At 41.7% G+C, this 26,770-nt stretch overlaps 1 protein-coding gene across 1 annotated transcript in view; it reads left to right on the top strand.

Moving 5' to 3' along the window:
• Positions 1-25,196, top strand: part of LOC115084996 (cadherin-6-like) — a 233,274-nt gene extending 208,078 nt beyond the window's left edge. The window contains exons 7-12 of the mRNA XM_029590503.1: positions 332-585; positions 6,889-7,025; positions 16,965-17,086; positions 18,468-18,585; positions 18,695-18,946; positions 22,340-25,196. Coding sequence (XP_029446363.1) covers positions 332-585; positions 6,889-7,025; positions 16,965-17,086; positions 18,468-18,585; positions 18,695-18,946; positions 22,340-22,830 — 1,374 coding nt within the window. The 3' untranslated portion in view covers positions 22,831-25,196. The remainder of the gene's footprint in view (positions 1-331; positions 586-6,888; positions 7,026-16,964; positions 17,087-18,467; positions 18,586-18,694; positions 18,947-22,339) is intronic.
• The last annotated feature ends 1,574 nt before the right edge of the window (positions 25,197-26,770 follow it).

Here is a 26,770-nt window from a genome sequence, read left to right as displayed (position 1 = left end):
AGAAAATAAGATACTGGGGTTCCGCATAGACCCCTGTTGTATGATTTCAGATACATTTGTTCAGCTTTTCAATACGAATCTGCAAGGGTTGTGGGACTGGGAATGTTATTGCATGACATAATCACCATCCTACTGAGAATACTGTGAGATAGGCAAGCAAAACTCATAATCCACTAGGTTGCACATGTAATATGTTACGCTACTAAACCACATCACCACGTAACTCAGCTTAAACCTTTCTTGCAGCTACCTGGAAGTGCAATAGAATTGACAGTGTTGGTCTATTGACATATTACAATGCACGTCTACAAAATGTTGCATCTTTTTCCAGGCTTTAGATTTTGAAAAGAAAAAGCTGTATACCCTGAAAGTGGAGGCAGTCAATACGAATGTGGATCCTCGTTTCCTCTATCTGGGGCCATTCAAGGACTTTGCTACCGTTAGAATTCTCGTGGAAGATGTGGATGAGCCCCCTGTATTCAGCAGGCCAGTATACATACTGGAAGTGAAGGAAGATATTAAAGTAAACAGTACTATAGGAGCAGTAACAGCTCAAGACCCCGATGTTATGAAAAGCCCCGTGAAGTAAGTATAGCAATATTGTTCTGTGATTCGCTTGATGTGCTTGACTAATTTATTCATGTATTGTTATTCAAACAACTGCTTGAGCGACGGGAATCGTTTTGCTATCGCTCCTGAAATAGTTATTTGTAAATTTTAAAATATAATTTCTTAAGCCGTGTCTATTGTACAACCATGTATTCAAATCCTTGCGTGTCATGCCTTTTGTAACCTGAGTCAATGGCAAGGACATCGGATACCTTGGGTAAGCTAAATTATTAAAGCCTTCTTCTGTAACAAAATATCTTTTGGTACTTGTTAGAACTGGAATTGGTAGCTTTTTAAACCACCATATGATGAGCTATCCAACACTGTTGCTGTGCATGAGCTTTGACAACCTCGTAGCTCTACTCTTTGGATATCATCTGAAGATACACTGAGAAGAAGTAATAATGAAAGCAGTATGGCTGCTCGAGTTACTCATGCCTCAAGCAAGAGTAAATATATTTGGGACTGGGGGCTGCTGGAGGTAAATAAAAAGTGCAGGTGTGTTTTGGTGAAAAGGTGCGCATGTTTCTGGGCAGGTCTGGAGGCAGAAGAAAAGGTGATAACTGAACACCTGTGTGGTCACTTTCTCCTATACATTGCCAAAATCGTTTCACAGGCAATCGTCTCCTGAATATCTGCTTTTATGACTGCAGCTTTTCTGGTGTTTTAGTCTTTTGTGTATTTGCACTCTAGAAGCCAGAAGAATTTGTGGGTGAATTGACCCATTAAAGATTTCAATGAATTAACCACATGAAAAAAAATGATTACTGTAGGAATTGGGTGCTCTGAATCTAGCTGAGAAAGATATGTTACAATTTACTATTATGTGTAAATTGCAACAAAATAACTTTCTGTTATCAACTTAAATTCTTGGGTACTTATAGAAGTTTATTTTTGTTTTTAAATAATTGGAATAGAAAAACAGAACACCTTCTAATTTTAAAGAGACTATCACAAGACATGGCACAGGTTTTTCATTGGTCCATTTCTATGGATTATTTCCAGGCTCTTGATGTCTACAAGCATGTATCATGAGTTGTCTACCTGTGGTCGCTGTATAGCCGAGGTGTGAAACAATTCCAAACTCTAAGTAAAAGTGAAAGATACTATTTATAACCCCATCCCCGTGTGCTGTTTGCACTCCAATGGGGCCATAAAGTTATATATAAGTTCTTTGGGGCAGAAACCCAAACTAGCTCTCCAACCTCCCTTCCTTCCCAGGGTATAGGCTCTTTTGACTTAAGGATGAAAGGAGTCCTCTCATTTCCTAGTGCAGGGTGACCAACTCTTCCTCTGACCTCCCTTTTGGCAATGTTAATCTTCTTTAGTATTACTGTGTGTGCTGGAGGGCCAAATAATGACTGGTGTCACTGTGTTAGTGCCCAAATAAATCTTTACTATTGCAAATAGTTGTAAGGTGGCACAATACTGATCCACAGCACCACTAAATATGTTCTTTACAGGATTTCCCTCAATCTGTGCAGGAATATGTGTTGTCACTGTCCAGGGAACTACTAACCTCCAGGGTTTTGTTAAAATAGAGTCCCAGGTGGGCAGGTTGTCCTTTGGATGGACAGAGCACCCCTTCCAGATGGCCAGGATATTAAAATTCTCTCTTTCTCCGGGGTTTGAAGAACCACTGGATGGATGTCCTTTGAATGGTAGACTTTGCTTTTACTCACTGTTAGATGATTCGAACCTTCTTTGTTCTTATGCATTCCTTGTTCTTTCCTTTGAATCCCTGATGGGAGGGATCCCTCGGAGCAGGATTCTCAGTGCTCCCAGCAGGAAGGAAGGGCAGTCAGAACTTCCAACCCAGATCTCAAAATTAGGCTTACAAAACTGAAGATAACTCCAGGGTGACTCACAGCAGGTCACTGGTACCCCCTTCCTCACCGAGGCAATAGGGGGCAGGTCTTTCCTAAACTGTCTTATACAGGTTGTGTATATTGGCTGGGCAGAAACCCTCCTGACCCTGGCCAGGACCACCAAACAAGGCTTGCTTGGCTAAAATATATATTCAAGGATACTCAGGGAACTCAGATATATCCTGGCAGCTCCATTGCCCAACTTTTTCAATGCTTCTTTAGAGTTTGGAGTAGTTCTGGAGGACTGGAGACAGACATATGTGGTTCCTATGCATAAAAGTGGAAGTAAGGAGGAGACTGGGAACTACAGGCCAGTTAGTCTGACCTCTGTGGTGAGCAAACTAATGGAATCACTGCTAAAACAGAGAATAGTGCAGTTTCTGGAATCCAATGGATTGCAAGATCCAAGGCAGCATGGTTTTACCAGAGGTAGATTTTGACAGATGAATCTGATCAATCTCTTTGATTTAGGTGACCAGAGAGTAAGATCAAGGGAGAGCATTAGAATTTCTTGGATTTCAGTAAGGCCTTTGACACGGTTCCACATAGAAACTTATAAATAAACTTTTTATAAATAGAAACTTATAAATAAATAGAAACATAAATAAAGTAAATAAATAAATAATATGTATTTCCGTTATATTACAATTTGTTATTTGTAAATGTTATCTATTTCATGTAAACTGATATGATGTTCAAACGGTTATCGGTATATAAAAGTCTTAAATAAATAAATTCAGCACCCTTGGTATGGGATCTAGAGTGACTGACTGTGTTAGAAACTGGCTGAGTGGGAGGTGACAAAGGGTAGAAGAAGGGATTGTTGCTAATGGTGTATCTCAGGGATCAATCCTTGGACCAGTTCTTTTCAACATTTTTTTGAGTGACAAAGTAGAATAATTGTCAAGAAAGGTTTTCCTTTTTGCCACTGGTACCAAAATCTGCAGCAGGGTGGACAACCAGGAAGGTGTGAAAAAAATAAGAATGGATCAAGCAAAGCTCGAGGAATGGTCCATGGTCTGGCAGCTAAGTTACTGTTTTAATGCTATAAAAAAATGCAGAGAAATGCATCTAGAATGCAAAATCCCAAGGGAAAGGTATAGTATTGGATGTGAAATTCTTCTAAGCACAAAGGTAGAGCAGGATCTGGGGTTGATTGTATCTGATGACCTTAAGGTGGCCAAACAAGTGGATAAAGCAAAGCCAGAAACGTCCTTGGCTGCATTGAGAGAGGAATAATCAGCAGAAAAAAGGGGTGATATAGTCCTTGTATATGTCCCTGGTGAGACCTCACTTAGAATACTGTGTAGAATTCTGGAGACCGCACCTTCAAAAGGATATAAACAGGATGGAGTCGATCCAGAGGGTGACTACTAAAATAGTCAGTGGTCTTCCCTCTAAAGCATATGGGGATAGACTTAAAGATCTAAACATGCACACCTTAGAGGAAAGGCGAGATAGGGAGATATGATAGAGACATTTAACTATCTCAAAGATTTCCATGCACAGGAGGCTAGCTCTTTCAATGGAAAGGTGGCTCTAGAACTAGGTGAAAGGGGGTAGACTCAGGAGTAATCTTAGGAAATACTGTATTTATTTACAGAGAGGGTGGTGGATGCATGGACAGCCTCCCAGTGGAGGTGGTTGAGACAAAAACTGTATCTGAATTTAAGAAAGCATGGGTCCTCTAAGGGAGTGGTGGAAATTATAAAGCTATATTAATTAGTCAGATGGGTAGACTGGATGGGCCATATGGTCTTTTTCTGCCGGCATGTTTCTGTGTGTTTCTATGTAAAACTGGCTGGGCCTGTAAAACAACAAAACCTAAACTCCTCTCCTCCTCTGAACACTGTTCACAACTCAAGGGACTGCCTCCTCAGTTGTAGCTGGGGAGCTATTTTATAGTATTTTAGCAAGGGGATGGCCATGCCAGACTCCGCAGAAAGAGGAGCTGTATCTGAATGGATCCTCCCTACTAAACAGTCTACACTAGCTGGCTGACACCTGACACCCAGGCCTTAATGGTAACAGAACAAAGGGTCTGTTATTGTGTGGGGCCCTGTCTCAATCTGGTCCTGGGCAGAGGGGCTCATGGGGAGGCTCATGGCCTAGTGCAGGCACCGTGACCTCCCGATGTTCCCTCACTGGTGGAGGGGATTTAACTCTTTAAGGCCTCTAGTGTTTCTTCTTGCTGGGGAGCTTCTGCTCATCAGTCCAATCAAAAACACAAAAATTACCACACAGACCCCAAAACTGTTGTTCAAAAGAAAAGTTCTTTATCACCACTGATGGGAGAACAAAAGAAAAGTCAAAAAAAGTGAAACAGTAATGGCGAGGGCACCAAACAGCAGCGCAAAGTTCAAAGCAGCATCAAAACAAAATCTCAGTCATTTTCCAGCAGCAATAAGCCATTGCCCTCCCAAACAGGTCAGCTCTTGGGCCAGGAACCCTTCTCTCTCTGGACCCTCCTGAGTATCTGCTTTGAAGGCAGCTCTTCTCCTGTATCACAGCATTTTTCCCACGCTGGTGAGCTTCTGCCTGACTCTCTCTCTCTAACCAGGAGCTCCTTACTCAGGTGGGCAGTTTCTTCTTAGTGAACGCTTCTCCAAAACTTCTCCCGTGACAGGTGAGGAATATTAAACACCTCCCACTCCTGTAATCTCCTCTCTTCAGGGTTCTCAGGGTTCTCGCCTTAGAAGGGCTGCATACACCGATTATAGGCCTCAGTCCCCCTCACTGAATAGAAATTATTCTGTTCTATACACTCCTTAGTTGTGAGAAGGTCCCTCTCCAGGTACTTTCCGGGAGGAAGGAGCAACCCCACCAGCACCACTCTGTGGGGAGGTGGCACCCTCAGTCTGTGTGTTTTCAGAAATCACATGGAACAATAGAAAATGGGGAGAAATATAGAGATTATTTTTTGATAAATAAGCCTTCTTGGAATGTTTTTGCAAAAATTGAAACACCAGAATTTGATTTCCCTCTCTGACTGTTGTATTAGTAATAAGAATTATGTTGCCCATATCATGGCATGGTTTCCACAGAGCTCTAATGATATCTCATTTGTTACAAAGTCATTGTTATGCTGATACAATTCTATGCAATTTCAGCGAGTCTTTAGCAAGGAAACTAGAAGGGGCAAATTGATGTATACTGCTGTGATGGCTTCCAGTTCAGTCTGGGGCTGTTCTTGTGACTCTACTGTAGCAAAATCCCATGTGGCGGCCTGGACAATAATATAAACTGTTAAACTGAAAAGCTTATCCGTCCTCGCAAAGAACAGCAGCACAGCCTACAAATAAATCAGCATCTCTTATGGATCATTTTCAGGAAGTCCGTCTTTTCTTTCTTTGGTATTTGGACAGCATATACATGGCTGGTGGTTATCTGAATAGCTCAGTGCTCATGGGCCTATGCGATAAAACTCATGCTAAACATATTTGAGCATAGGATCACAAAATATTTAACATGTACTTTTAAGAAGCCACGTAACAACCGCTGCAAAAAAAGAATTAATATGCTCGTAGTACAAAATGTCAGCAATAGCATGGTCATATTATTCTTATTTATGGAAACCTGAAGATGCTTTGTTTAAAAAGTGTGAGCATGTTACAATTCGAAGGGAAGTTAAATAAGGTGAGCACGCTAAAATGTGCCTCCTGCACACACCAAATGTATCATTTTCGGCCCTTTCAAAAAAGTAATTTTTTCAAAATATTTTAAAACAGATCAAGTAGCAGACAAATAACCCCCTTTTTGATAGCAGTTATTCAGGAAAAAAAACTATATTTGGCTGCTGTTCATCACAAGTAGGCTAGAACGGTAAGGGGTGAATTTGCCTTATAGATTTTTATCTGGCAAAGCTGTCTAGCTACCTGTTGTTAGCAAACTGAAGTGTATCTATATATCAGCATTTTATAGAACTGAACACCAAATATCTAGGCAGAGCATGTCAAAGGCAATCATTTGACAGCAGGAATCTGAATCACTGCTTTTGGCAAAGTATTCACACCATTTCTCTCAATGACTCCATTACTACTTAACATTTCTATACTGCTCCTAGATGTAAACCCTTCCATGCAGATACAGAAACAGAAACAGTCCCTGTCCCATGGAGCTCACAATCTAACTGAGATACACAGACAAGATAATTGGTTTCTAGTTTTATACTGAAATGAAGTGATGTCCAATAGTTAGATCACTGAACTACGAAAACTGATTGCAAAGTGATGGCTTGATATTTCCACTGTTGGATCATATAAGGTCATTGGGAATGTGGTATCCTCTGTTTTTAAATGTTGCTTCAGGATTATATCCATTCTCTTTAATTCCTACGTGTGAATACCTACTTAGCCCTAAGGGAAATTGCACAATTTATCAACCTGTGTGTGATATTCCTCTGTGTTTTCAGGTACTCCTTGGATCGGCACACTGATATGGACAGGATATTCAACATCGATTCTGGAAATGGTTCAATTTTTACCTCAAAACCTCTAGATCGGGAAACATTGCTGTGGCACAACATTACAGTAATAGCTACTGAAATTGGTGAGTCGGTGCCAAAATACAGCTTCTCTTCCTGACATAATGAATGAAGCCTCCTATACCTATAACTATAGCTGGACAGATATCAGACTGCAGTACATGGATAAACCTTTTGGATTTCAGTAATGAAAAAGAGGGCTTCACCCTCTACATTTTTCACAGTCTGCTGTCTAAAAAATACAGATCAAAAGTGTTAAAATTAAAGTTTCTTTCACTGATCTACACAACATATTCTACACTTTCATCATTTAGGAACAATTATAGAAATATTCCAAAAGTAATCAAGAATAAAACAAAAACAAAAAAAAGTCTTGGATTTGGAGTTCAGTAATGTAAGAGAAAAACCCTGAGGCGCTACAGCGAGATCATTAAGATTTCTAGATTCAGAAAGAACAGAAGAGGCACTGCACTTGCTAGGTGGGAAGAAAAGCAGACGGTACCAGGGACAAATGGGTGGGGGAAGGAACGTGATGGGGTGGAGGGAAGAGTGATACCTGTGACCAGATACATGGCAGATGCATTCCAGGTCCCAAAGGGAGCTGCAGTGTGTGAACCCCCTAGCCAGGGACTGTTGCCACAATGACAGGCTAGAAGGAAACAGGGAGAAAGTTAAAAATGAGAAAAACAATCAAGGGCAATTGTAAATGAAGAATCACGGGGCCATGGACCCAGCAGAGACCAGTTTTTCTATGGAGATGGACAACAAAGGAGACGTACAAGGCTAAAAAAGAGAGAGAGAGAGAGACTATTTATGACCTAATAAATAAAAGAATGAGTGGTAGTGGGAGCACAGTACTTTGGGAGGACAAGTTTTGAAGGTATTTACCCAGGTTAAGTATGTATTTACTCAGGTAGAAGGCCTTGGCTAAACTTTGTCCTCTGGCCCACCCAATCGAAGGATCACAGCAGAGTCCCAGAGCCACAGCCTCTCTCCTGGATCTCAGACAACTCCCACACAGAAGATTAGTAACTTGGGGGGGGTGGGATGGGGTGCGGGTTCACCACCAGGGTGAGGGAAGAACCCTTAGGGGGTGGTGGAGAACTCAGTCTCTTACGCACTCAACTCTCTCCTCAACACGGTCACTGATAGCTTGGTATTCACAGACGTAGAGCTTGCTGGCTGGCTGGCTGGAGGCAGAGGTGGTATACCTCAAAAATAAACGTTACTGAAGCTTGAAAAATAGGATTCATGTCAGTGTTGCAAAAAAATCAAAAAGAGTATTATAAAAATCATAACAATAAAAATGACCATGTCCTTATCCATCCTGTACTCCCTTCTCCTTCTAGCTGATACCTCTGGATCAGTATCCATGAAACCTTCTCCAAAAAGGGTAAGGAAATGATCCTGTATCTCCAGCATGAGCTAGAGGGAAAAAGTTGGGGGGGGAAAAAAACCCCACACTCATTTTACTGAATAGAAAAATTACAAAATTGTCAAGAACTGTCCTTCCAAATGATGTTGGCAAAAAATTTAAAAAAATAGTCCTCAGGCAACTGCTGCCTACTGTTCACGGGTCATGGATAACAAACCCCACTACAACTGCAGCCCACTGTTCACTGGTTGTTGGAGGTAACCATGCCACAAAAATCTCAAAACCTTCTTCTCCAGCTCTCAGCTCCACTCTGAAGCACAGACAAGCTCACACCATTTGGTCAGTCCACATGAGGGATGGCAAAGACCCTTCTTCAATGCTCCCTGACATTATATATATACATACGTCCTAAGCCCATCCCAAAAATAAAAAGGGTAGAACAAGGAGGGAGGAAGCCAAACTGCAACCCCCTCCTCCTTTGGAGGCTGTACCAGGCAAGAATATAATTTACCCTGGCAAAGCTGGGTTGCATAGAAATGGGCTTTTAGCAAACATATCCTCATCAAAAACAGAATAAAGAGACCTTAAAGTATGTAGACACAACTGAACTGAAAATCACAACAAGAAAGATTCTGTATGCAGTGCAACAATGAAAAAAACAGAAACATCACCATTCCACATAAAACACAAAACAACAAAATTAAAAAATATAAAACATCAATCATAATAGTAAAAACATACTAAAAAAAATATTTCAAAACAGCTGACAAATAGAACATTCAATAATTAAACTCGTATAAAAATGTTTTATGTTCCCAAATATCAATAAAACATTTCAAAAGAACAGGCACATAAAAAAATATCAAACAATTAAAACTAATAAGGATAAAATAAATACCTTGCTCTCCATTCACCCTGGATTAGTTGGGGAAAGAGGGGGAGGCGCACAATCTTTGCCCTCTATCATATACAACACTAAGACACATATGTTTATTCTCTCACACATACACACTCACACACTTTCAGATGCTCATCTCTCAGAAACACACAAGTTCATCCTCCATATTCAGCCCACACAGCCAATGGAACTATTCTTCTTTCCTCTCAAGGTGTGGGACAATGCTGCTCCTGCTACTTCCCTGTCACTCAGCCACCCATTTTCCCTATCTCCCTTTCCTCTCACTCACTCACTCACCCTCCCCTTCCTTTTCCCCTTTCCTCACACTCACTCAGCAACCCATCCCTTTTCCTTTCCCCTTTCCCTCTTCCCTCTCACCACAACTTCTTATGTTCTTATGTTGTTATGCTCTTACAGAAAGTGCCTCTGACTGGTAAGGGCATAGTTCACATCAGTTCTTATCACCTCAGGTGGCTTTTACAGTTTTCAGTTATCTATGCAAGGATCTCTTTCTACCAGGGCAAGGGAAACACTCACCATCCAGGGCATGGATAAATGAGGTTCCCAGGTGGATTAGGGGTACTCTTGGTGGACAGAAAAAAAAAACCTTTCACGCTGGCCAGAAAACAAGAATAACACAGTCTCTGCACAGATTCCCAGTCTTCTCTTTTTTTCCCAGGGATGAAGTGGGAGTCCTCAGAATTAGTTCAGTTTTGGTCTTACTCACAGCTCCCCAGATGTCTCGTCTTCAGATACTTTGATGGAAAAGGATCCACTCGGGAAAACACACAACTCTCTCTCTGGTGTTCCTCCTTCAGGGTAGGAAGGGGGCAGCAAAACTCTTCCTCCCAGGGCTTGTCCAAAAACTGAGTCCAAACACCACCAGGAAGCAGAGCTTCCCTATCCTGGGCTCCATGACCTCTCTCCAGGCAACACCCAGAGCTTTCACAAGGCTTCTTACAAAGAAAAAATTGAAAGAAAATCCCAAAACAGCCTGGAATGCAAAGGCAGCCTCCAGATTACCTGGACCCCAAAAGTAGGCCCCAAAAATGCAAAATAGGTAAAATCTCCTGTGCCTCCTCTAACTTCAGACACTGCCCTAAGCTCTCAGGGAGAGAGCTACTTATAGACTTATAGAGACACAAGGGACTGCCCATCCCAGCTCTCTGAAAGGGAGGGGCTGAACCAGCTGGTGCCTCCACTTCCCTACTAGCTGCACTGCTCCTAGCTAAAGGCATTACTAGGGCAAATACTCTTAATGAACCTCAGGGGATCATTACGTACTCATGCCATGGTCTGCAGCCTTTTCGGGAATCTCTCCTACTTCCACCCCCAGATCCCTATCCAATCATCCCTCAACCCTTTCCTCCTCCCAGTGACAAATCTAGGTTTTTGCCACCCCCTAAGAACTGTTGTTGCCATCAGCAAATACGGAACAAGGGACCATCGATTAGAAATAGAAATGTGCAGACAAAATCCTGAACTGGAAATTTCAAGAAAGCAATTCTCTACATGAAGAGTAATACCAGAGAAATACAAACAAGAATGCATTTTGCCTGATACTTCATAAAATACAAATATATCAGTGACGCACATTCTTAGGGCTCACATATTCCTTTCACTACTGTGAAAATAAAATGGTTTTTTTTTACCTGTGTTGTCTGGACATTTCATTTTTCTAATCACTTTGATCCTCATCTCTTTTTTCCTGCTTTCCTCTTGTTGGTCTCCTAACTCCTTTTTCAGTGACTCCTGTCCATTTTCTGTTTCTTCTTCTTTCTGTTTTTTTCAGTTCCTCCCCTACCTCTCTCTCACTGACTTTGATCTTTCCCTGTCATCTCATTTTTCTCCATCTTTCTGTGCTCTACCTACTATAAACTCATAGCTAGATTTCTTCCCTCTTTATCCTCCTCCTGTTCTCCCTGTCCCAAACCTACACTCCCCCAACTCTCCCCTCTATTGGCCCCTCTCAGCCCTGAGTCAGCCAAATAGCAAATAACACCTCTGGGAAGACTCTACAGCAAGCTCAATATAGACAGAAGCTGAATAGGAAGGAGATTTAAGGGAGACTGCTCAGGACAGGATAGATCCTAGGATAGGGGTGGCCAGTTCTGGTCTTTGAAAGCCACATACAGGTCTGGTTTTCAGGAAATCCACAATGAATATGCATGAGATACATTTGCATACAATGGAAGTAGTGTATGCAAATCTATCTTGTTGTAGATAGCCTGAAAACCTGGCCTGCTTGTGGCCCTTGAAGACTGGAGTTGGCTACCCCTGTCTTAGGGGAAATGGGGAAGGGGATTGAAACTTGAGAGGGGGAGATTGTTGGAGATGAGCAGGAATTGGGAGAGAGACTACTGAAAAAAGGGTGTGGGGTGGAAGTCAACTCATTGCCCCCACCCTGTCCCAGCAGTCTCTTTTTTCAGTTCCTTATTCCCAGCAGTCTCTCTCTCTCTCTCTCTCTTAAAGTGGGAACAGTGGGGCATTGCAACAGAAACTGCTGTGGTAGGAGAAGAGTTTGCAAGTAACAGGATTACTAGCATGCTCACAATCTATGCCTAGAGCCCCCTTGTTAACCTTAGGCCCTGCCGAAATACCAGTTCTGGCTATGCCACTGCATCATACACTGTTAATATGTTGCCTGTAATGCAGTATACAAATAACAATTATATCAATCCTTATCTCTTCACTTCCATATGAAGGCCTTCATAAAAATATGTCCTGAAAAATAAATCCTTTTGGGTTGATGTTGTGGCTCAATGGCAACATAAAATGACCCCAGTTGGATTCCAAGTCCTCCTCTTTTTCACTCTTCAGGTCAGCCGGGGCTTAGGATGCTGCAGAGGCATCATTCAAAGCCCACAGAGGGGGAGGGAGTCATGATCATCGCTCAAGAGTGACACCTGGTGGCCACATTCATGGCCCATGATTGTAGGGGGTCTAGAAGGAGCCCTGGAGCATGATCTCCTGCTGACGACTGTCAGTATAATGACTAGACTTGGTATGTTGGAGGGAGCGGATATAAATAGGGAGGGGGAGGAAATCCTCACGAATGAATGAAGGTGAAGGGCACCAGGATTCCAGCCCAAAGGAGCATAGGGAGAAAATAATAAAAACAAAAATGAAATCCTTTTGCAAACAGCCTCGGACAAAAAATAACCTTGCTCATAAGTGCTAAGGGACTGTTCCATGTCTGGGCAGAGCCAGCATCTCTAGCACCTTAACCAATTTGGTTTTTAGGCTATCCACAACGAATATGAGGGAAATGTGCTTAATGAATTAATATGGCTCTTAGATCCTGTGTATTTATTTATTTTTTATTTATTTATTTAAGTTTTTTTATATACCAACATTCAAGACAGTAGTCCCATCATGCTGGTTCACAAGAAACAGGGGTGCAATAAACTTTACAATTTGAACAATGGTGCAGAAAAGCAGTTACATGTAACAGGGAATCAATAACTAGGAGTAAGAAGGAAAATGAAGATCAAATAATTATATATATATATATAATAACATTATAAGAGGTGGCTATTAATGCTATTACTAGCGAAGAGTGTTGATTGGCTATTAATGCTATTACTAGCGAAGAATGTTGATTGGAGGAGGTTAAGTAATGTTGGAGTTAGAAAAGGCCTGCGTGAACAGCCACGTCTTGAGTCTTTTCTTGAATGTTGAGATGCTGGGTTCCATTCTAAGATCCGGGGGAATGGCGTTCCATAAAGTTGGACCAGCTGTGGAGAAGGCCCGATCTCTAAGCGTGATGTGTCTGGTAGTTTTGGCTGGAGGTACTTGAAGAGATCCTTTGTAAGCATCTCTTGTCGGTCTTGTTGAGTAGTGTAATCGGAGGGGGATATGGAGATCGATTGGGGCTAATTGATGGATGTTTTTGAAAATGGTGAGAATGGTCTTGTAGATTATTCTGAAGTGGATAGGCAGCCAGTGGAGGCCCATCAGGATAGGGGTTATGTGTTCTCTTCTCCTGGTGTTAGTGAGTATACGGGCGGAGGCATTTTGGACCATTTGCAATGGTTTGGTGTGTGAAGAAGGGAGACCAAGCATGATGGAGTTACAATAGTCCAGCTTTGCGAAAATGATTGATTGTAGAATCGTTCTGAAGTCATGTGTGTGGAAGAGAGGCCGTATTCTTTTCAGCACTTGGAGCTTATAAAAGCAGTCTCTGGTGGTTTTGTTGATGTTCGCTTTCAGGTTTAGGTGATTGTCAATTAGAACTCCTAGGTCTCTCACTTGTGTAGTATTTGGTAAGGCTGGATGAGTGGGTGTGAGGGAGCTGTTTTCTGGTGTGATGAGTAGAAGTTCCGTTTTTGAAGAATTTAGTATAAGGTTGAGACTTGTGAGAAGCTGTTTGATATTTTGGAGGCAGGTTTCCCAGTGAGACAGTGTTTTTGCGAGTGACTCCTTGATGGGGATCAGGACCTGAATATCGTCAGCGTAGAGGAAGTGTTTGAGATTGAGGTCAGTGAGAAGTTTACATAAAGGTAACAGATAAATGTTAAACAAGGTAGGAGACAGGGATGAGCCCTGAGGGACTCCTACTGACGCAGGGTGAAGAGAGGATTCTTTATTATGAATCTTAACCTTATATCCTCTGTTGCTGAGGAAGGTTCTAAACCATGATAGGGCGGTGCCCGAGATACCTATGGCTGTTAGTTGGTTGATGAGAAGAGAGTGATTGACCGTGTCAAATGCAGACGAAAGGTCGAGTAGGATCAGAAGGAAGGATTGTCCTTTGTCTAAGCCTAGGATGATGTGGTCGGTCATAGAGATGAGAAGGGCTTCCGTGCTTAAAGTTTTACGGAATCCGTATTGTGATGGGAAAAGTAGGTTATTGTCTTCAAGGTAGTTTGAGAGTCGGGAGTTTACCAATTTTTCCATTATCTTGGCTATGAAGGGGAGGTTGGCTATAGGTCTAAAGTTGTTAGGATCGTTTGGGTCCAGATTTGGTTTTTTGAGAAGGGGTTTGAGTGAGGCTAGTTTGAGGTTGTCCGGGTAGAGTCCTTGAGTGAGGGAGCAATTTATGATATCTGCCAGGGTTTTGGCGATAGAATCTGGAATTGATAGTAGTAGTTTAGCTGGGATGTGATCTGAAGGGTGGGAGGAAGGTTTCATTTTCCTTAGAATTCCTTGGATCTCCATGGATGAAGTTGTGTCAAGTTCTTCTAACTGAGTGTAGTTGATTGAGGGTTGACGAGTGGTTAGTGGAACAGTATGGTTAGTGGGGAGCTGAGATAGAAGAGTGTTGATTTTGTTGCTGAAGAATAGAGCTAATTCTTCCGCTTTCGATTGAGCTTGGTCATGTGGAATCTCTGGTTGGTTTAATTGTGTGAGGTTGGCTACATAGCTGAAGAGGGCTTTGGCATCGAATACCAGGTCGTGTATCTTCGAGGCGTAATAGTCCCTCTTGGATCTTAGGGTGCTTGATTTGTATTGGTGCAGAGATGATTTGTAGATTGAAAGGGTGTTGGTTCCTGGGTTTTTGCGCCATTTAGCCTCATTTTGTCTTAGTTGGAGTTTGAGCTTTCTTAGTTCTGAGGAGAACCAGGGCTGTCTTTTGGAGGAATTCTGGTGTGGTTTTTTTGTAATTGAAGGGCATAGCTTGTTAGCTATAGTTTCGGTGATTGTGTTCCATGATCGAAGTGCTGAGTTCGGATCTGTAAGGTCCAGTTGGTGGAGTTGAGGTGATAGGTGATTATTGAGGTCTTCTGGGGAGCAAGTTTCCTGTATGTGAAGGAGGGCGAAGGAATGCAAGCCGGGCTAGTATCTTTTATAGAGAATGAAGTTGTTATGAGGTAGTGGTCTGACCACGGGACCTTTGTGCAATCTGGGATAGATACGGGATTGATTGCAGCGTTAACGAAGATCAGGTCTAACGTGTGGCCGGCTTTGTGGGTAGGTTTGTTAACTAATTGAGTGAAGCCTAGTGCTGAGAAGGCTGTGAGAAGTGTATGTAAAAGCATCTCATGCATAGTCCTTATGAGTGCCTAAAAATCAGGCCTGGTATGGGGCTCCCAAGGATTGGATTAAGAACCACGAGTCCACATTGTGCCACAGAGTCTCAGAGGAATCTGGGGAAGGAGCAGGCAGGTTCGGGATAGTTCAGCTCCCTGTTCCAGCCTCGCTTTTGCCACTCTTATGGGTAGGCTTTTTCTCTGGTCAAGATACCAGCTGTCACCACTCCTGACATGGTGACAGTCAGCCGCCAAGGACTTCTCCAGTAAGTCATAAATTCCGAAACCAAATTCCCTTTCTAACGCCAAGCTCTGTGAATAATAAAAATGGCCATTCTCCAGTCACCAGGAGAATTGCAAAGAATGCAGTCATTCTCTGTGGACATGGATGTCCCAAGGGGTGGGCAAAAAAGAGCACTGCCCTGGGGAGCAGGCTGGGAGGGGGAAGGGCCCCACGCCGCTCTTTTGAGCCAGTCTGCGAGCATGCAGGGACGAAAGGAAGGCAATCCTTGCGCAGAGCTCTGTTTTGTCCAGTGACTTACATGTCAGTGGGGTAAGGATTTTCTCATCTAAGCTCATCTTTATGAATGAATTCAATCAGTCCTAGAAGTGTTTAGCAGTCCTCGGGTACAACAGAGTCCCTGGATCCTTGAACGAAGATCAGCAATTTCTGTTGTGCGGGTCTGGAGTGAGTCTGCTTCCTCTCCTAACTGGTGACTGCCATCAGGTTTACCCTGGGTCTCCTCTCCAGAAATTTCACCCATATCCCTAGATTTTACCATTTCTGAAGACTACCATCCCACCCTCTCTAGGTACCTGCAAGTAATCTGCTGTGGGATAAGGTTGTCAGAAGTGATCATGCTTTTACCTAGAAATTCACTGAACCCAACCCTTTCAATGGAGAATAAACTGTGATTTCTTATTTCTGTGAGTATAATTGCTGATAGTGTTGGAACCATAGCCTTTGTGTCCAGAATTCGTAGAGACTTGGACAGCCTTATGAGTTAATCCTTCTTTTTACCAGCTTCAATAATCCATTTCATAACTTGTCCACCTGTGATTCAGTCCACAATCTCCAGGATCCTCTTTTAATAATCTCTCTGCACTCCTCCATTCTCAAAGGTACATTCCCCTGAGGCACACCATGACAAAACCTCGATTAGATTTTGTTTTTAAATTCCACATTTCATATCTCTTAAGTGTCTTGCAACTGTTGACATTTTCGTTTTATGATTTTACAAAAAAAAAAAAATAATAATAAAAATAGGAACAGTTGGCACTTATAACTCAGCTCATAAACTACATTGAGTTCACAAGACCACAATTCAGCAAACTTAATAGTTGTTTTTTGGTTTTTTTTTAATGGAAAGCCCAAGATTGAACAAAGGACATTGTCCCATATGACTTATGCAAGTTTGGAGTGTTATGTGCATGCCCTTCACCTTGCTTTGCTTTTTAAGTCATAATAAAAAGAAAACAAGTATGTCTAAAGATAAAGCCATCCCAACTGAATCCTAAGCATAAACAGATCACTCCCGCTGCATTAAACACGGTACAAATAAATTCTCCTCAGCTATGGATGTAGGAAACATCTTGGCAGAGAGCTGCTCCCTTTGCCTCTCACGGTCACCAGCTGTAGGAAGGGAAGACCGAGCAGAGGAAGGGCATTACTGAAGCACCTGTTCTCCTTCTCTTGGCAGAGGCAAGGAACTCAAGTCATTTCTGCACATTAAACTACTCTCTCTTTATTTTCTGGCAGGGAATCCGAAAGAAAGCAGTCGCGCTCCTGTATTCATTAAGGTTTTAGATGTGAACGACAATGCCCCAGAGCTTGATATGTTCTACGAGACGTTTATCTGCGAAAATACAAAGGCAGAACAGGTGTGTTGACTCTTGGCACTTTTTAATAAAGGGAATGTGAGAAGGAATCAAGCTGAGGCACCACATTTTTTTTAAGCGAGAGCTCGCTTTGCAATGGCACATCTGCGTGGCAAATGTGCGTTATTAACAAAGCTAGTAATAACAGTTGTTTTCTCATCGTGCCTTGAATCCAGAAACAGGATCTTAAAGCGCCTAACAATTAAAACATTTCGAAAACACACATGCAACTACTCAGAGGGTGCCTGAGAAGCCACTAATCTCAGTATCGAGAAGATTGAATGGCAGCATCCGCAGGAGAAGAAGGAATATTTGTTCACCTTTAAATCCATAACATCATAGTTTTGGCAGGGCAGGGATTGTTGTGCCACATTATGATTCTGGCTTTTCTGGGTTGGAATCATGCATGCACAGTTTTGGGCAAACCAGGTGCTACAGCTGAGCACTGGCAGCTTCTGCCAACGAAATCACTGATTTGATGAATCAAGCTCTGCCCTTGCCTGCTAATCACAACTGGAGCTCTCTTTCTATTCAGAATGATAAAAAAAAAGGACAGATCTCTTAATAAAATGTATAATAACAGTAAATGACAGCAGAAAGAGATAAAAATGATTCATTCTGTTTGCTCAGCAAAATGTTCAGGGTAGTAACTGCCACTCTGAGCAGGCTACACGCATGTCTTCTGTTTAGGGTTGTAATTGCCTCTCCATGCAGGTTGCCACCATGCCTTCTGTTTAAGATTGTAAATAGCCCTCAGGGGGCTAATATCCTTTCTGGTTACACCTGGTAGGTCAGCCTGTAGTGGACCTGATGGTTTATTTGCAAGTTTAAAATCTGTTATTGCCGACTGCAGTCCTTTAGTGTAAACTGGATACATTTCTGTTGTAAATGTTTTTAGTATTGGTATCCTGTTTTTACCTTAAAAGTGGAAGTCAAGGAAAAAGCAATAAGCAGTTTCTCATTGCCAGTCAAAGAAGGGTCAAGGGCAACCTTCTTACCTGTCTAGGTTAGGGTGATCAACTGACTCCAGGCTGAGCCGAGGAGGCTGGATCAATTCAGCTTTAATCCTATTGCATGGATCTTTAGCTCCAATTATTCTGGAGAAATAAACAGAACTAAAAGACTATAAATACTGTGGGATACAACCAAGACTGACTCCGCTTGTTCAGATGAGATGGAGCCAATTGGCGATCCTAGTCTACATTCCTACCTATTACCTGCTTTCTCTCCTGGGCATGGTTGGTTGTCTGAGCTGTAGTGCAAAGGAACTTTATATCTAATTACCAGCCTAAGAAAGCTAAACCACACTTAACTACATTCTTAAAAGGAGTCAAATACTCATTATTATTGAAGGGACCATTGTATTTTGCCTTTGTAATTTCAGTTGATTCAGACGATACGTGCTGTTGATAAAGATGGCCCTCCTAGTGGACTTCAGTTTTTATTCTCCCTAACACCGGAAGCAGTCACCAGCTCCAACTTCACGATCCAAGACAACAAAGGTAAATAAGGGAGCCATGTTCCTTAGGATATTTGTATTAGCTTTGTTCTTCTAGATAGCACTTTGTAATCACACCTATCCAGCACTTACAGTATCCATTGTGTTTTCAGACAACACAGCAGGAATCTTCACCCGTAGGAATGGGTATAGCCGACATGAAATAAATACCTACCTCCTTCCAGTGGTGATATCGGACAGCGATTATCCCATCCAGAGCAGTACCGGCACGCTGACTATCCGAGTGTGTGCCTGCGATCGTTGGGGAAATATGCAATCTTGTAATGCAGAAGCATTGATCCACCCTACTGGCCTTAGTACCGGGGCTCTGATTGCCATTCTCCTCTGTATTATTATTCTACTAGGTAAAATTCATCATGACATTTTATTTTTGGTCAATGGAACTGCTTCATTATGCTTACCAACAGGGCAGATTTTCTTTTGGTATTCCATGGCATGCTTATTCTAGAATGGAAATTTCTAAAATGCACATAATTGCCTTCCTGTCTAGGAATGCACACCTTACGACACATGAATGGCTACAGTATGTCTACCATTTTATTATATTTGAACTGATGACTATACACTTGGAGGTGCAAATGTGATTTAAGTAGTTTCCTCAATGGGAATAGTATACTGCAACCTCTTTTACAAAGGGTATGAAGACACATTATTTGCAGTATTTTTTAAATCAAAATAGAAATGTGACTAAGTGCTGCAGCCCTACATCTGGTGTCTTAGGTTATTATTTGCAAAATTAGTTTAAAGAAAACCAACAAAATAGTGGGTTGAGATGATCCCTGTGTAAGGATAACCAGTGTTTAAAGCAAAAAAAACTTTTGGAACAACTAAAGCTCTTTTGTCAAGCAATGTTCAATGTTCCCTTTCCATTTTCTAAGTCATAATTATGCAATTATATATCATTCTAAAGCAATGATTTTCATGGCTGTCTACAATACTATTAAATATTTTAAGGTCCAACAATACAAGAGCCTCAACTGACTGCTAATGTATATTGTACATTCTGGGCCTAATTCAAAATTCCTGAACCTTTAGTGAAAGATTAGAAGTTTGGTCACCATCATTTCACAGTTAGAGCTAGAGTTGTAGAAATCATCCACGTCATACAAGTCTCTCCTTAGATTTCTCACTTTAGTAGTTTACTGCACGTTCCCAGCTTTATCGCATTCACTATTACAGTAACTAACCGGCACATTCAGATTACCTGGAATGTAATAAACACAAGCAGTGGCATACCTCACCATCAGAGATGTGTGAACTTCTTCAAAATAGGATCAGTGAAGAACTCTGTGCCCCTGGCAAAATGCTGAAGTTTTTATGAACGTGTTTGCTGAAATTGAAGAGATTAAGTTAAACTTTTTTCAAGAATTCACTTCCTATCCACCTGAATTGATAAAATTGATTCAAAGGGTGTGCGCTATTCTGAATTGAATGCTTCAGATTTTTGGAGCTTCTTTCAAATGCTTCCTAAATCTGCTTGTAAAAATGTAATGGATCTGAAAAAAAAAATCTGATTTTTTTTTTTTTTTTTTCAAATTCAAGAGGCTGAAATTTATCAATTTCAAGTGCAACTTCAAGTTGTTCACACTTCTGTACTCTTCATGCAGAGGGAAATCCTATGTTGTAGGCTTCGCGCCGGCTCAGGCACCAAGGCCCAACTAACTTGCATGGCTCGGGATCACCAGCTCTGGAAGGCAGAGGGCAATGCTGAGTGGAGAATTTCCTTCAAGATATGCATACCCTGAAAGGAACAGTCTTTTCACATTATTGAAGGTATAGGGGCATTAGGTTTTAGATTAGGCCCAAATCCCAGAATGTAACCAATATGCAGCCACATATAAGGTTTCAGTTGAGCTTTTTGCAATAAATATATATATATGATTTAGACATTACCCGACCAAGGAAACCTTGCTTCTTTATTTTACTTTCAATATGTTGCTGTCTCCTTTGTCAGAAAACACTGATGTAGTATTTTACATGGTGGTTTATTGGAAAGCTCATTTGAGAAAGAAACCCTTACTTTCCACATTTCTGTTTTAATGATTTTATGCTGCTGTGCTTGTAAGAATCAATTGGCTTCTCGTTGGGCAGTAAAAGATAATTCTGTAGGGCAAGCGTCAGTGAAAACCGTAAAGTGGAAGTGAATTCCGGACAATGCTCAGAGCAGTGCCACACCGCCGGGAACGTTTTGTGTAATACGTAGTAGTTAATTTTATGGTTTAATTTTTTTGAGTGGGGATAAGTGGAAGGGTGGATGATGGACTGCCAGTCTACCTTGCATTTCCTAAATGTCCATCCTGCATAAGAGCATAGAGTCTGCATGCTTTCAATAAATTAAAAAGCTACCTGAGAAACAGCGGGATGGCTACCCTAAATTATTATGTAAGTAAACCAAGAAGCAAGCTGGAAAAATAAACTGCAAAGTGAAGAGCACAATTCCTCAAAGCAGATATGATTAAAAATTACTCTTGCTTAGAAAAAGACCATCAGCGTTTCTAATTGGAATGATTCTGCTCGAATAAGCAGTCGCCCTGACATCACAGCAAACGCGAGGAGCAGCAGCCTGACTGGCACAATCTTCTATGTGGTCATGCATTATGCATTTCAGAGCATTTCAGGGGAGTTCTTTTATCTTATAGTCTCTGCTTTTTCAGGTCCGTTCCCCCCCCCCCCCCCCCCCACCACTCACACACCATAATAGTTATGTGGCATTTTCCCTGCCAGAACTTTTTATAAAAGCAATTTTTGTCAGCTGCTACTGTTACTGCTCTTATAACAATGAGTGTGAGTTTCAGCATATTCTTTAGATAGGTAAAAATGCTAAAGCCTTCTATCACCTGAATGTCTCCCAGGGAGCCAGTGACATATTATTAATTAGAGCAAGCGCGGAGGTTAGGAGGCAGGTTTACTCCGAATGATCACTTGGGTGTAGTTTCATTGGCCACTAAACATATGATCAGGCCCATATTTTTTCACCTTACCTATCTGTGGAAATTGGTTATGCCTAATTTTTTTTTTAATTTTTTTTTTTAGTTATCTTATTTCCGTGTCTGAGATTATGAGCCCAATTTTCAAAAGGGTCCAACTGAATGTGCCTTAATTAGGAGCTTAATTAAGAAGTGTCTGGATTCAGTCATTCAAGGTGCCTTAAATAAGTGACTATAGGCTCCCAAATGTAACTTTACTTGCCTTAACTTGAGTACATCTATTTGGGTGACCTACATTAAGGCACCATGTTTAGGTGCTCAGCGTTGAATATCCCTTGCCCCTAGCTCTGTACAGCCTTAATGTAAGGACCTTGTGCTTTAAGGTGCCTAAAGTTGGGTGCTAAGACCATGAAATGTATAAATTGAAATATATAGACAATTAGCATTTGAAGTTAGGCACCTATGTCTTGTGAAAATCAGCCTCTATGTGTCATAGATTGGTGACTGACTGGTGCTTGGTTCCTCGACAAACAGCATACTTAGCACTTGATTCAGTAAGAGTGTTTCCCATAGACACAAAATGGGAGAAAAGCCTTAATGAATCTGGCCCTTGGTTGGGGAAGAAATCCCTTTAAATACTTTCTTCCAAGTCCACTACTCTGAATCTAAATTGGAAAACCCAGCCACCAAATTTGCAATGAAGTTTTCAAACCAGGAGAACCAGCACTATATTTCTGCTTACCTTGAATCAGGAAATAAAATAGGTTTCTTATAGATGTGTTTAATTAATTTTTGTGTTACCATTTGTAGTTACAGTGGTGCTGTTCGCTGCACTCAGGCGGCAGCGGAAGAAAGAGCCCCTGATCGTCTCCAAGGAGGACATCAGAGACAACATTGTCAGCTACAACGATGAGGGCGGAGGAGAGGAGGACACCCAGGCCTTCGATATTGGCACTCTGAGGAATCCTGAAGCCATAGAAGACAACAAATTACGTCGAGACATTGTGCCGGAGACACTTTTTCTGCCACGTCGGACTGCGACGGCACGGGACAACACTGACGTCAGAGATTTCATCAACCAAAGGTTAAAGGAAAACGATACGGATCCCACTGCGCCTCCATACGACTCATTAGCAACCTATGCCTATGAAGGCAATGGCTCTGTAGCAGAGTCACTCAGCTCTTTGGAGTCGGCGACCACGGAGGGAGATCAGGACTATGATTACCTCAACGACTGGGGGCCTCGCTTTCGAAAACTGGCAGATATGTATGGTGGTTCAGATAGTGACAAAGACTCTTAATATATTGCCTTTTCAGCCCCATATTTCCAGAAGCAGCATTGAAATACGTGAAGTGGCTATTTCCTTATATTTATCCACGAGCTCTGTGAAAAGGGCTCCTCTAGTCCGCAGAATCAAATGGTTCAATGATTGCAGTCTGTGTGGATCAAACACTGGAGACTTTTTCTAATACATTTTAATGAGCTTCCAGGAGGCTTTTTTTTTTTTTTTTAATTATTATACTCTAGTGTACCCTGTTTACCTGACCAAGCTTGGAGACTCAGTGCAGGATGGGAATGGGAAGGCAGCAATACTTAATTTGTTCAGCCTACGCTGCAATATACTATTCTTTCAGATCACCTATCCTCACTGTAAGCAGATTATTCCATCCCAAAAAGAGACATTCAATTGCTGTATGTTTCTGCGTTCTATTGTAGTGAAGAACCGAAGTATTCCTTAAAAATTAAGATCAGCATTCTGAGTTTTATTTTTGTAACAGAATTCTACATTTGCCTGATGAAGCAAAGCCAAAACCTTGTTCTAGTTTACTTACTAATGACTCTAAAGGCATCTAACGACCATTTGATTTTATGCATATCTCTTGTCCTGACTGCTGCCCCAGTTGTAAATCCTGTGACTCAGTAAAAAAAAAAAAAAAAGAAAAGAAAAAAACCTTCCTCCGTGGCAGATATTTTGAGATATCTTGATTTATATGATGTAAATTAATTTGTACAGTTGGGGTGCTTCTTCTCAGATGTTGTTTATTTCATGATCTAACGTTAATTAATTTGGGTACCTAGTGTAGGCAGTGATAGTGGAAACATTCTCTTTTTTGGATAAAGAGTTAACTCTAGCTACTACACATTAATTAATTATACATCACAGCAAACTTGCTGAAGAATTAAAACAACGAGGTATTTGAATGTGAGATTTCCTTTCATTCCTTTGGAAGGATGTAATTGTGCATCTCGCCACGGAATGCACTGTTGAGGAAAAATGTCTACAAGAAGGAAGCTTAACGATTCAAACCCTCACTCAAGGGGGCCCAGTTTAAACCCTGATGAGATTGACCAGTTCGAGCCTATGCAGAATATAAAATTCTTGCAAAATGGTGATACACCCCCCAAAAAAAATCAAAGAATCAGTTTGGAGACTCTAAAGGTTTTTCATGTTCTAATTTCTGCCTACGGATTGAAAAAAAAACCCCAACCATTAGCAGGTCAATTCCTCAGGGTTTAAAAAACTGTGAAACCGTTATGTAGCTGCTCGGCGTTCCAAAAGGTGAATTTTAAAAGCCCTGCTCGTGCCAAAACTAGGAGATACGTGCACAGGTTGGGCCGGCGCGCCGCGAGCATGTTTTAAAAGGTGCCCACGCTCTTGATAGAATTAAGGTGGCAGCGAGGGGCAAACTTCAGGTCGGCAAAGCCTTTTCTTATTTCGGTATTTGCTACTTGAAAAAGACAACGATGGAGAGAGAGGGATTTAGAAAGCGAGACTCGTGGATCCTGATTCAGTGCATGTCAGTGATTCTCATGTGTTCTTTGGTCTTTTTTTTTTTTTTTTTGGCAGTGTGTGCTCTGGGACCGTGCTGAAAGGTTTGTGCCTGTGCACTGTTAAATGTACACTGAAGCTCGGGCTGACAAGCTTGCGAAGCCTCTGTTGATAGTCACCACAGCAGATTCCTCAATTGAATTTTACAGCAAAACACAGCTTCAAAAAGGAAGTATTGTTTGAACAAAACCAAGAAGCATACTCTAATATCAGAGCAGGCTTCTAAGCCCAATGCCTCCCGCCCTCCAGATCAAACGCATGCTGGTGCTCCGAGTTCAGAACAGCCAAGAAAAGATTCTGCATAACGAAATATTGGCTAATGATGATCTAATAGCATTGATGGTTAGTTCTTAATTGTGAGCAGCAGACTTGAGGGGAAAAAAAAAGTATTTCATTTTCTAGATTTTTGAGAGGTAATTTATTTACCTAGTCATTTAACTAAATTAAGTCATATTAACGTGATAAATCAACATAGAATATCTCCTTTATTTTCTAGTATTCCTGAAAAGTAAGGATGTGCATTCACAGAAATCAGTAATCCAAAATGAATGCATGGCCCCAATTAAAAAAAAAAATGTTCAGCTATTTTTCATTTTGGCCAATAGTGCTAGTAGCAAATGGCGCTTACTATTTGCCAAGATCTTTTTTTTAAATGTGGCACCCCCACCTCCACCACCAAAGTCGGGTAGGGGCCTTCCTTGCTGGGCTGAGCCAAGCCCAGCCGAAGTCGTCCCAGGCACTTCTACCCCCCCCCCACCACACACACACACACACACACACACCCCCACACACTTAGAAATCAGCTGGGGCCGGGGACCTCTCTGGCACCCACTTACCTTTTACATGGGGGTCTTGGCAGAAAAAAAGGGGCAGGAGTGATCCCCACTCACTCCTGCTCTACCGTGACTTTTTAAAAATGGCACCTGGCCCTAAGATTAGGGCCACAGTGCTGTCAAAATGATAGCAGTCTCAGGACACCATTTTCTTGCACGGTCATATATTTGTAAAGCTAGCAAGAAAATGGCAGTGACTGGATCTAAGCCCAATGCCATTTTTACTTCACTTTGCCACCAGCCTGAAGGTTGAGCACCATTTTTAAAGAGTCACGGTGGGGCATGAATGAGGGGGGGGGGGGATCTCTCCTGCCCTTTCTCCTGCCAAGACCTCCACAGAAGAGGTAAGTGGGGATCAGGGAGGCCCCCGATTGATTTCTGAGGGTGAGCTGGAGAGGGTCCAGGCCCTGGTACATTGTAGGGGGCAGTGGCTGAGGGGGGCACAAGAATGCCCCAGGAAGCAGCAGCGGGAAACCCAGGGAGGCCCCGTTTTTGGGAGGGGGGAAGTAATGTTTATTTTGGTTCAGCAAATGAACTGAACCAAAATAAACATTCAAAGAGGAAAAAAACAAAATAACAACCAAAACAAAAATATTTGGTCTGTATATCCTGACTGAGAAATGTACATGTCCCCAATTTCGTCTTTATACACACCGCTCGGGTGCATTATGCGATCTGAGGCAAGTAACAATGTGTCTTAGAAAAGCAGAGACGTGAGAATAGTTATTATAGAACAGGTCCCTAAAGGAGCTTTGTAGAGGATTCTATAGCTAATGTTCTTTGGAGATTTCCTTTTCCAGGCCAAAATCAGCTCAGATTTTCAAAACCAAATCTATGTTATGAAATACTCAAACAATGCTTAGTGATTTCAAGTGAAAAACTGAATCTAATTGCCAGAACAGGCTGGAAAGAGTAAGACTACTCAGCTTGGTGTGGTGAAAAATATGTTTTCTTCTGAATGAAAACCACTGGCATAAACTATTACCTACCAATATTTCTTTGAAATCCTTTTTCAGAGTCTGCTTTCCTGTTCTACTTTGCTTCCCTTAGAAATCAACTAACATTCATGTGTTCTGAGCAATTTGGAAATGATTCCCTAATGCTGTAAGGTTTGCCATGTGTAATTTAAAATGCAAAACTTAGAAAAGTGCAGTTTCACCCAAAGCAAAATAAAGGATTACTCATTCAGATTTTACATTTACTAAACTTTATTGATCGCTTAACGCAAATGTCCTAAGCGATGTACATGAAAGCATCCAAATTTCAAAATGTTGCAAAAACAAAAAAGCCCCCTGGCACCCCCTTATGTTTTCTGGGGGTCTTGGCAGAAGAAAGGAGCAGGAGTGATCCCCAATCACCACCGTGACTATTTAAGCTTAAGTGCAGGGGATTCCCAAATCCAAAAGAAAAATGATACTTACCAGGTCAAATAGAAGCAATAAGAACATAAGTACTGGCCATACTGGGTCAAACCATCAAGCCCAGTATCCTGTTTCCAACAGTGGCCAATGCAGGTCACAAGTATCTGGCAGGATCCCAAATAGTAGATAGATTCCAAGCTGCTTATACCCAGGGAT

The sequence above is a fragment of the Rhinatrema bivittatum genome, chromosome 2, assembly GCF_901001135.1.
Source record: "Rhinatrema bivittatum chromosome 2, aRhiBiv1.1, whole genome shotgun sequence".
Classification (NCBI taxonomy): domain Eukaryota; kingdom Metazoa; phylum Chordata; class Amphibia; order Gymnophiona; family Rhinatrematidae; genus Rhinatrema; species Rhinatrema bivittatum.
Note: the sequence above shows the minus strand (reverse complement) of the source record. Positions and strands in the feature narration are given on the sequence as shown.